Here is a 12,333-nt window from a genome sequence, read left to right as displayed (position 1 = left end):
AGTGGGCATTTCATAAATGCTATTTAAGAAACAAGTGGATAAATAAAGGGACTCTTCCTGACAATCTGTGGGCCCAATCAGTTTTTGTCATAACTTGTTCCACTGTTTGCTCTACTTTAGTTTGTCTGGACATTTGGTAAACTTGTGGAATAGCTAAGTTCATACACTTCATTAGCTATAACAAACTCAGGATTCCAACAAAGTCTATAGTTTTCAAAGTAAAAGTGTTATCGTTGATAGCAAATTATGAGAAAGTAAGTCTTAGATGATAAGGAAATGCTCAAATTAAAGCTTCCAAAGGCACTTCTTGACTAAACCACATTTAATATATGACTCAAGAAAAAGCCTAAAAAAAAAAAGAGAAAAAGCCTAAATTGATGAGATGGCAATTCTATGTGAGATTAAAAGGGAGTCTTTTATTTGTTTACTTACTTTTGGCTGTGCTGGGTCTTCACTGCTACGCGCGGGCTTTCTCTAGCTGTGGCGAGCGGGGCTTACTCTGTGTTGCTGTATGTGGACTTCTCGCTGTGGTAGCTTCTCTTGCTGTGGAGCCCGGGCACAGGCTTCAGTTTGCAGCGCCCAGTCAGGCTCAGTAGTTGTGGCACATGGGCTGAGTAGCTCCTCAGCATGTGGAATCTTTCTGGACCAGGGATCAAACCCACGTTCCCTGCATTGGAGGTGAACACCTATCCACTGTACCACCAGGGAAATCCTAAGAGTCTTGTGATAAGAATGCTTCTTTTAATGCTGTTCATGACAAGGTCAGCAGAACACAGGAACTACTCTGCTCTTTCTGCAAAAGGGTCTAGAGCAGTGCTGTCCAATAAAAATATGAGAATCATATTTGTGTATATAATATATATATTCAAAAATTCTAATAGCTGCATTTTAAAAAGTAAAAAGATATGATGAAATTGATTTTAATAATGTGTTTTCTTTAATGCGCTGTACCAGAAATAATATTTTGACATATAATCAATGTAACAATTATTAATGAAGTATTTTATATTTCTGATTTTGAATTGAGCCTTTGAAACCCAGTGTGTAGTTTATACTGTGGCACATCTCACTTTGGACCAGCTACATTTCAAGTGCTTGGTAGCCAGACATAGCTAAAGTGCAGATTCTTCAAGGACAGGCTTGTCAATGAACCATCATAAATGACATGAAGCCTAGGATGACGGAACAGGTTACATCTTGCAGCTTCAAGTGTTTTAATTTTTCATGTAAGAATTAATTTCAAGGCTCTATTCTATTTAGAAGGTTTAGACTAAGATATCTCAGGTTCTTACATTATTTTTATATGACTTACAAATAGTCCATTGTATTAATTATTGATAAACAAAAGTATTTTCTAAAATATGGTCTCTTTAGGTCCTTTGCCAAGCTGTTGTGGAACTATATTTTTGATCATATTTGCACTGATCAAATAGATACATTCTGGGAGCTATGCTGGGAGGATCAAAAAAGTAACTGCAACATGAGGGCCCAAAAACTTCTGCTAAGAATCAGTGTCCCCTTTTCCAACAGGTTTCTTAAGGTATTCTCCAAGAACTTGAGAACTAAGAACAGTCACTCCTTTGAAATCTAACCATCAATAAATTTATTTGAAAAATTAAAATAGACCTTTTACTCTAGGGAAAAACAGTGAAGATGAAAGAGTATGAGTATTCAAATTATGTGTCTGTAGGTACGTGAGGACGTGTATCCTCTCTAGCAGTAAAGCTTAGTGAATATTGCAAATATAGGAAAATATTCTGTTTGTAAGACCCTGAAGTAACACCCACACACAGAATCTGCCTGCGGTCAACTTCTGCTCCTTTGTGGAGAACTATCCTCACTGATTAAGACCTTGTTTGAATATCACCGTTCACTAATGATGCTACTCTTAAGCAGTCGTTATTCATCAAAGAGAATTTGAAGTTGTATCTTTAGTTTCTTATTTTGATTGTCCCCTAAACAAGATGGGACTTTCCACTACTTACGAGAAGGCTTGCCGTATTTGATGACGTCCCTTTGTTGGGCATACACAGATGACTCACAGAGCGGCACCCTATTTCTAGTTGTGGGGAGGGGAGAGGGAGAGAAATGCACAGAAATGGAGCTTCCATGGCAGCCTTTGGAGTTGCCTTATCAGTGTGCCTTACATTTATAACTGCATCCAGAATTTGGCCTATGCAACTTTGAGGAGCTGCTTTAAATATCTTTTTGGGATCAGCTAGAGCTTCAAGTTACTGTAAAACCTACTTCAAAACCTAAAAGATTGCTTTGACTTCTTTCTTTGAGCTATTTCATTTCTGCCATTATGTTTTTCCTCCATAAATCATGCCTTTATTTTGAGAAAAATGCTTTCTCTGAAATAATTTTATGAATATGAGGATATTTCCCAGAATATCAAGTAATTATTAACTTGATCTGGTGCTTTTACATGCTGGCAAACCTGGGGCATTTCTTTACCACGGGTTACTTGATAGAAGTGGTTGGAGCTGGGTTTGGCTTCGGCAGGCCTGATGACAGACAGACTGGTTCCTGCCGATCTGAGTGTAGTCACAGTACAGGGCTTCCTTTTGTTTTCTCTCATCATGGCACATGTGGAAAATGTGACCATATTTAATCGGCACCGTGTGATCATAGTTCGTAGCTTTTGGCGACTGACCTGGGAACCCAGGCTGCCCCAGCCCCAGCCCAGGCAACTCCATTCTGTTAAACTGGTCGGGAGGCTTTGTTCTACAGAAATAAGGTCTGCAGGTCAGTGTTTGTTATATGAGAACCAAGAAGCTGCATCACACTCTTTATGGCCTCAATTTGGTAACTTTTCAGTTAATTTATTGAACAGACATTTATTAAGTACTTCCTATTTGCTCATTATATTTGCTAGGCCAACATTTTTTTCAGAAGGTGCCCTGTAGTTTCGTTTCTCCATGGGTGGGTTTAGAGGCTTTGTTCTTATCAACTGCTGTCATACGTTCCATATATTCTTGTGCCTCTTCTGCAGGTATTATCACGTTTGACCCTTCCCACACGCTTCCGTCTTTATGTTTGTCAGATTGTCTGTGCAGCATTTCTCGCTAATCTATGACAGGCTGAATGTGGAAAGTTTTGCTTCTGAGACTCTCGCAATTCAGCAATTCATAAGTTATCATTACTGCTATCATCGCCTCTTCTAGAAGGTGATTTCACATTTTCTTGGCTGCATTGCAACGGAGCCCATCTGGGAACTGTTTGTGAGAAAGTGTCAGTCGATTCTGGATGCTTGGGACTGGCTGGGATTTTCTTGGTCCTTGGGTGTCTTCCATCAAGTCTCCACATCACTCTCAGAGACCATGTTTTAGAAATTAAGTCTGCTTATATCACTCCCCTGCTTTAAGTCCTCCATGGGCTCTACCCTCAGGTAAAGTGGAGGAAATGCATACCCCTGAGTGCAGCGCAGAAAGCCCTTCTGGACATGGGCTTTGCCATCTTCCCGTGTTTGTCCTTGTGCCTTCCTCCTCACACCCCATCTGCATAGCTTCCTGGATGGCAGAGTTTCTTCATACCTTGTGCCTTCACACATGCTCTTGTTTTCTCTTCCTCCTCCTTGTGACCTTTTCTCCTCTGCGCAGAGTATTTATGTGTTTGCATGTCTTAAGCCTTGGACGGCAAGGAGATCCAACCAGTCAATCCTGAAGGAAATTCACCCTGAATATTCATTGGAAGGACCGATGCTCATGCGCCAATACTTTGGCCGCCTGATGCAAAGAGCCGACTCATTGGAAAAGACCCTGATGCTGGGAAAGATTGAGGGCAGGAGGAGAAAGGGGGTGGCAGAGGATGAGATGGTTAGATAACATCACTGACTCCGTGGACATGAATTTGAGGGAACTCCAGGAGGTAGTGGAGGACAGAGGAGCCTGACATGCTGTTGTACATGGAATCGCAAAGAGTCGGACACGACTTAGCAACTGGAAAACAACAACAAAAACAACAAAGTCATTCTTAACTTGATGGGAACTCTTCTCACACAGCCTTGTGTGATGCTGTGTTTACACACCTGTGACATCCCAGCACTCTGGGTACTTGAAGTCAAGAACCGCGTCTCACTCATTTTTGTATCAATAAATAACCCAGTAGCACAGAATACTCATAGTGGGCTGTCATTAAATGTTTATGAAGTGAAAGAACTAATGAATAAATGAGCGAATAAGTTCTAAAAGCAGGAGTACAACACATTTCAAGATATTTTATATTATCTGTTAAAAGTAACTACTTTTCAATGGCAAATGAGCAAGACATATTAGTTAAGAATCCATTCTGATTTTGTAGTGACACTCCAGGGAGAAAATTTATTGATTATGATAGGCAGCTTCTTGAAATGACATTTCTTTTTTTTTTTTTCATTACCAGCCAATCTGTGAAGTAAGAGTGAGTTGTTATTTTCTTTTTTTAAAAACACACTTGTTTGCAACACAGATTGCTAGATATTGTAATCTTCAACCAGGGCTTGCATGTAATGTCAGTTTAGTTTAATACATGAACAGAGACTGTCTCCAGGTTGACTATGTCATCCTTCATCGCAGTTAATAAGTAAATTGTCAAATGATCAGTGGGATAGATGCCCAGTATTGCCCTTGTGTATATACCTTGGAAATAAAGTTTGTCAGGACTCTTATCTCGCAGTGTACCACCTCAGGTCCACGGCAGGAATATTTGTTGAGCATCTGAGGTATGAGGTTTCAAGGCTTTGCTTTCATTTAGAATTTGCATAGCAAATTAGAATGTAATCTAATGCTGCTTGGTTTGTCCTCTGTGAATGAAAGAACTGGAAAAAAAAAACCCAAAATGTGAATTTCTGGCACTGTAGTTTTGAATTCCTGTCATACGACTGGGTCAGGCAAGCTCCAGAATGCAGGTATATGAGCATGTCCTCACCCTTGGAGGGACTAGGGAGGCGAGCCCCCCAGGGTGAGGAATAGTTCTATTCAAAGCACTGTTAGAAGCATTTCCCTGCAGCCGTCCTGTAGGGTTGATTTTACCCCCATAGACCACAAGTTTAAGGAAGCAAGATTCAATCCTTCTTGGACCCAGTGTTTTCACATCTACTGAAACACTGTACCCATTGCTGCTTCAAAGATTATGTTGGTTAAATCTGTAAAGTGTCTTGAGGTCAAAGAAATTCTCCATTTTCTTTTTCTTCCTCTCTCTATATTGTTTGGTCTCCTTCCTTTCACCTCCACTTCTAAAAAGAGCAATCTTGACTTTGTTGTCAGTCAGTCAACTGATAATGGGTCTTGCCTTGACCCTTAGGATTCAATTGAAACTGTTCTTGCTTAATGCAAGAGTTAGCCAGACTGAATGGTTGACTTGGTCTTCTTCCTACTTGATTTACTCTGTGGCCACTCTCTAATTCTAGAAACTCACTTTCCTTCCCCAACTTCAAAATTCTGTCTCTCGCTTTTCTCTTCCTTCCATCTCTGGACATGTCTCGGGCTCCCTTGCAGGTTCTTTCTCTTCCTTTGGCCACCAGAAATACTACTGGTCCCTAGGCCATGTGATTTCTGGTTCAAGACATTCTCCATGAGTGAGGGGACTGTCTCCAAATTCAACAACCAAGTATATGCTGATGGCCTCAAATCTTGATGTCTTGAGCACTGGAAAGGCACCTACACACAGGCACCAGATTCTTGCTCCCTGCGGTTGCATCAGCAGGGGCATTCACTGGATGGGGCTGTGGGAGAAGGCCCCTAAATGTTTTCTGTATTTAGAGGTGATGCAGTCATCCACATGGGGCTACTCTTTCCCTCTACCACACCGTTCCTCTCAAAAGCAGATCTAAAGTAATGATCTGGAGTTTATTATTTAAAGCCGAATAGCGAGGTAACTTAAGTCAGATACCTCAAATATTTACTTTGCTTTAAGCTCCAAAGTGCCCGTCATGACAGCATATTTGTGTTTATGTAATACAACTATATTGTCAACACTATTTCATTGTTTCAGAAAGTAAGGAAATATAAAGAAGGTGTTTTAATGAATAAAAAAGACCCTATAGTTCTGTCTTTATTTTTAAAATAATCTTTGTGCCATCATGAAACCTCTTATGTATGTGTATGACAGCATTTATCAAAGTTTAATGCAGCTTTTTCTTTAATGAACGTCTTAGTTCAAGCTGCTGTAGCCAAGTATCGTAGACTGTGTGGCTTAAACAACAGACACTTATTTCTCACAGTTCCGGAGGCTGGATCAAGACACCAGCAGAACTGTTGTCTGGAAATGGCCCTCCTCCTGGTTCATAGATGGCCAGATTCTTCTATGTCCTCCCTGTGTCCTCACAGAGGGAGCTCTCTGGGGATCTCTTATAAGGTCACTAATCCTTTCATAAGGGCTCCATTTTCATGTCCTAATCTCCCAAAGGGCCCACTTCCTAATACCATTTCACTGGGGATTTGGTTTCAACATGTGAATTTTGGGAAGGCACAAACATTCAGTCTGTAGCAATAGGTAGAAGGGAGATGGTAATAACACCAACCTTAAAGGCTGCCCTAAAGAAACAAGTTGCATGTCGTGCTGTAGTGCCTAGCACACAGCCTGTGGTGTGTGTTTGCTGTTATTCTTATTAATGTTATTTATTACTTGTTTTCATACTCCTTAAGAGAACAGAGGGAATATTTTTTATTTTATGTATGATACCAAATTATAGTCCTTGATATATAATAAAGGCTTGGCAAATATTTTAATGAATTTTGAATCATGCTTAAAAACTGTTTATCCATATTGTATTAGAAAACACATCTGTTGATAAAGGGAACCAGTCCAGTAATTGTCAACCCAAAAGTCTATCTTTTCTCTCTTACTGTCTGTTTTTTATAGTGTTAAAATGGCCAAATGTTTTTCAGTATTCTTTTCAGAAACTGTGACCATCTCAACAGAGGCATGCCTTCCTAGAATTCAGATGTTCAAGTCAAATTAGGTTTTATTTAATTCTTATTCAGGAAAATTTTTAGTTTTAATGCTGTTTTTCTTTTACTTTGTAAGAAACATTGATTCCTTCTTTTTGCAAATTAATTTTTTTGCAAATTAAATGCACCAGGAGAGTTAACTATTCCAAAGAAATGTGGTGAGTCTTTTGTAAGCTCAAGTATCCCATAGTTACATGAATGTTAACACATAAATGTATCAGTTTCAAGAACTCAAATTTTCATTTTGGAATTTTCTTGCAGTGAAGAACATCTGCGGTTTCTCTACATAGGTTGTAGGCTTTAGATTGGAAGAGGTAAAATCATTCTCTCAGTTTACTTTTGCCTAGATGTTAGCTTGTAAAATGTGGTAATGTACCTTAAGTTCCTGTCTGATCTAGGTTTCTTGGAAGTGTGTGTGTGTATGTATGTGCACATGTGCACACTTGTATGCACAGGCACATACATTTAATTAGAAAAACCAGCTTGTGTCATCATAAGTATTTTATAATTGATAAATATTGACATTTGTATAATCTACTGTGAAAGAAGGCATGGATATTAATTTTGGAAACTTACCAGTAAGTTTAACGTATTACTCAGTTAAAAGCTGTAATTTTCTTACTAATTTTTTATTTGTTTGTTAGATTTGGATCTAAGACCTAAATCTCTTCGTTTACACCATTAACCTTATCCAAGTTACTAAATATAGCCCAGTGTTATCTAACGTTTATCTTTTTGGGTAGGCAGACTTGCAAACATATTCTTTTGGTTCTGTGAATGAGTCCGTTGCCTCTCTCCATATAATTAATTACAGAAGGTTACTATTTAACCAAATGGATGTCTATAATCCGAATAAACAGACATAGCACAATGTATTTATGTAGGCCCACTTCCTGTTCAAGGATATAGGAATGGTAAACATAGAAACCGGTTTTCTTCTACTATTCATAAATAGTTGGTTTTAGCCTTTTGGTGATTAGAGCATACCTTTATTTTTGAATTTTTAAAATGTTTTAAGCTTAGAAATTACTTGAGAGGGATACTGGGCCATTAATTTGACTGCTTTATTAAAATGAGAAAATGTTTAATTATCATAAACAGCTATATATTAGATTCTTTATTCAAATTGTTCTAAACAGATAGCTGTGCTTGGCATTTAATTTGGCGTGAACACTCATAGCATCTCTAAGACTTTATTTAGGACATTACACAGATTTTATGTTTATTATGATTAGATTAATGCAATTCAGACATTTACAAGGTGTCATGTAAAGTTTCATTTATAACTTTTTATATCTGGAAAGAACCATCTGCATTTTAAACATGAGAATTGTACAGCTAAGTTATGGTTTCTGTGAAAATCAAATCCAATGGGCAGTATAAGTAATTAAAGTAGAGGCTCCAGATTTCCTTGGTGGCATTATTCTAAACGGCTGAGTGGTGAAGAATCCGCCTGCCAATGCAGGAGACTCAGGAGAGGTGGGTTCGGTCCCTGGGAAGATCCCCTGGAGGAGGAAATGGCAACCCACTCCAGTATTCTTGCCTGGAAAATTCCATGGACAGAAGAGCCTGGCAGGCTGCAGTCCGTGGGATCATAAAGAGTCAGACACAGCTGGGCAACCGAGCATGCACGTGCACACATCAGCTCCTACAGCGGAGTGCAGACTGTATTTGACAGATGCCCGCACTGAGGTCTGTGCCAAATCATGGAGGACAGAGCCCTTTGTGTGGATTACCTTGGCCCAGCAGAGAGAACTGCCTTCCTTCCCTGCCTGGGGAGGTGCCCATGTAGTGCTGTAGAGGGTGGAGACTTGGAGACTGGGAGCTGCATCTGGTGGTGGGGTGGGAGTAGGGGTTGGGGGTGGGCTACACAATGCTTGTGGGAAGAAGAGATTCATATGTTTTGTGATGCACTGCACAACTGTGTCCCAGTGGCATGCAAAGTTTGGGTACCCTCAATCCTGCCCCAGTGTTCCATGGGTTCAGAGGCTCACCAGGAAGGAAGAAAGTGAAGGAGATAAAGGAGTAGTGGGAGGATGCTCGACCCCTTGCCTGGTTTTCAGGTGTTTCCTGAGGGTCCTAGAGTGTGCAGAGCAGAGACTGATAGCTGCTGATTAAAGTAAGCCCACTAATGTGTTTTATTTGGTTTGTTAGTATTTAAAAACTTAATTTGAAATGTTTCAAGTATAGAGAGATTTTATATGAACATCCAGTTGGAAGATCGGTCATATTCAATCAGCTTTCCTGTGGTCAGTTGGCTAAGACTGAAGAGCATTTGCCTTTGTTTATGTTTCTTGCTGTTATGTTTTCATGCTGTTCATGGGGTTCTCAAGGCAAGAATACTGAAGTGGTTTGCCATTCCCTTCTCCAGTGGACCATGTTTTGTCAGAACTCTCCACCATGATCTGTCCGTCTTGGGTGGCCATACACAGCATGTCTCATAGCTTCATTGAGTTAGACAAGGCTGTGGTCCATGTGATCAGTTTGGTTAGTTTTCTGTGATTGTGGTTTCATTCTGTCTTCTCTCTATGGATAAGGATAAGAGGCTTATAGAAGCTTCCTGATGGGAGAGACTGACTGTGGGGGAAACTGGTCTTATTCTGATGAGTAGGGCCATGCTCAGTAAATCTTTAATCCAATTTTCTGTTGATGGGCGGGGCTGTGTTCCCTTCCTGTTGTTTGGCCTAAGGCCAAACTATGGTAGGGGTAATGAAGGTAATGAAGTCCTCCTTCAAAAGGACTTATGCACACATAGTTGTATTTAGTGTCCTGACCCTGCAGCAAGCCACTGTCTTGGGCTTCAAAATCACTGCAGACAATGACTGTGACCATGAAATTAAAAGATGCTTGCTCCTTGGAGGAAAAGCTGTGATAATCCTATACAGCACAATAAAAAGCAGAGACATTACTTTGCTGACAAAGGTCCGTCTAGTCAAAGCTATGGTTTTTCCAGTAGTCATGTATGGATGTGAGAGTTGGTTGGATCATAAAGAACTCTAAGTGCCAAAGAATTGATACTTTTGAACTGTGGTGTTGGAGAAGACTCTTGAGAGTCCCTTGGACTGCAAGGAGATCAAAGCTGTCAATCCTAAAGGAAATCAGTCCTGAATATTCATTGGAAGGACTGATACTGAAGCTGAAGCTCCAGTACTATGGACACCTGATGGGAAGAACTGACTCACTGGAAAAGACCCTGATGCTGGGAAAGATTGAAAGTGGGAGGAGAAGGGGACAACAGAGGATGAGATGGTTGGATGGCATCACCAACTCTATGGACACAAGTTTGAGCAAGCTCTGGGAGTTGGTGATGGACAGGGAAGCCTGGCATGCTGTAGTCCATGGGGTTGCAAAGAGTTGGACACGACTGAGTGACTGAACTGACCTGATGTCTCTTGTCTGACCCTTGTAACTGTTGGGTTTGTAGCCCCTGCGGTAGACCTTGGCTGTCTCCGGTTTGTGGTATACCATGAGGGTTTGATGAGCCTCTGTCTCTCATTCTTGACTTCTGTTTCCCAGTCTAAAGATCAGCACTGACAAAATATAGCAACCTACAAAAATAAACAAAAAATGGAGGTGTGTTCCTCATGACCCAGACATTTTTAGATGTTTTTTCATTGTTTAAAGGATGTTTACCATATTCATGGAAAGTGCTTGTATTTTATGTCTTCTGTTGTTTGCCTTTATTTCTTGCCAGGACAAGCAATGTTTGTTTTCATTTCATTTTCATTGCAGAGTTAGCCAAGAGATAAAATTATTTTCAGTGAAGTATCTCCACTTTAAATAAAGTTTTCTAAACTTTTCTAGATAAAAATTTTCTGAAGCAGATTGAATGCATGAACATTTTGAGAATCAGATGTGTTTTTATTTTAAGCTGTATTATTTTGTCTTCATGTATGTCCAGTTAGTCTAGTACTAATAGAGTGAAAAGCAGTTTTATTTGTAAGGGTTTTCTGAATTGTATAAGGATTATAAAATATTTTTCTTCTCTTTTCTCACAAAATCCTCCCAGCGAGTTGAAAATGGTGACTTCAACTGGATTGTTCCAGGAAAATTTTTAGCATTTAGTGGACCACATCCTAAAAGCAAAATTGAAAATGGTAGGTTTTTTTTTACTTTACCCTCCAAAAATTTGTTTTAGTTCATCTTCTTTCATTTCTTGGTTTCCTAAGATAATTCTTTCTTTTGGTAATATTCTCCAAAGAATATTTATTAATTAAAAAATTGAACAGTAGTAATTACTATGTTAAATTTAGAGTTTAGTAAGTGGAACTATAATCACTGTTTTAAAACTAGCAAATTTATAGGTTGCTGTTAATAGGGTGTTCACTTTACCTTGACCCAATTATTAAAGAAGAATCTGAGAAACCAACTGATCACAACAATAAGCAGGTTGATGAATTCTATCAGCTGATCTCAGATTTATTTGGTGGTGGAGGCGTGCTGTACATCACAGTATCCTTTTGGGAACAACACGATTAATAATGTGATGATGGTGATGATAGGTGTCATTTATTAAGTACTTACTGTGTGCTAGTTACCAGCTAATCACAGCATCATCTCATTTAGTGCACACACAATTCTATGTGGTGTAGGCACTATCTCCATTTCACAGAGGAGGAAACCGAGGCTTATGAGCAGGGAATTTGCCTAGGTTCACAGAGTAATATGCAGAACTGGTGGTACTTCAGCCCAGAGTATAGCTTCTAAACCTTGTTACCGCACTGATCTGTTTAGTTACATCATGACAACCAGGAACAATCTTCCAGCTGACAAAAGTTAAACTACTTACTTGCAGTCTTTGTATAGCCAGAGGCATACATACTCAGGGAAAAAAAAAGACGAAAAATAAGCCTCTTGAGGGAAGGGACACAGGTATACCTATGGCTGATTCATGTTAATGTTTGGCAGAAACCAGCACAATACTGTAAAGCAATTCTTCAATTAAAAATAAATAAATTTAATAAAAAATAAGCCTTTTGAATGAAATATGGTTGGCTATGTGAGTTTCCTCATTAGCATATATTTTTTAACTTATTTTTTTTTTTAACCTCACATTCCCTAGAACACAAATAATGATAGGCACCAAAGGTTTAAGAATAATTTATGGGAGAAATACATAAAGTTAAAAAATATCACCTATGAACATAATAACTCATCTTTTTCCTGCCCCCATCTGGTCTGACAGTCGGAACTCTAGTCCTCCAAAGAAACATAATTTAAAACCCCTATTCTAGATTTATTCTTCTTTAAATTATCATCATCATCATAACTATTTATTCCAAAATCTAGTTTCATTGTATATGGTTATTCATGCATTTGGATTTGATCATTTGTTTGAGTTTCCACACATGTGCTTATCATGTGTGGAAACTCTGCTTGAATTATGGTTTTCCTCTGGGGA

The 12,333-nt window shown here is 39.2% G+C and overlaps 1 protein-coding gene across 6 annotated transcripts in view; it reads left to right on the top strand.

The window, feature by feature from the left end:
• Positions 1–12,333, top strand: part of CDC14A (cell division cycle 14A) — a 179,865-nt gene that overhangs the window by 95,940 nt on the left and 71,592 nt on the right. For all 6 annotated transcript variants that reach the window (XM_043876111.1, XM_043876112.1, XM_043876109.1 and 3 more), the window contains one exon: positions 10,942–11,029. In XM_043876111.1, coding sequence (XP_043732046.1) covers positions 10,942–11,029 — 88 coding nt within the window. The remainder of the gene's footprint in view (positions 1–10,941; positions 11,030–12,333) is intronic.

This window comes from Cervus elaphus, chromosome 20 (genome assembly GCF_910594005.1).
Source record: "Cervus elaphus chromosome 20, mCerEla1.1, whole genome shotgun sequence".
NCBI classification, from domain to species: Eukaryota; Metazoa; Chordata; class Mammalia; order Artiodactyla; family Cervidae; genus Cervus; species Cervus elaphus.
The sequence above is the reverse complement of the archived record's forward strand: the minus strand, read 5'-3'. Positions and strand labels throughout refer to the sequence as shown.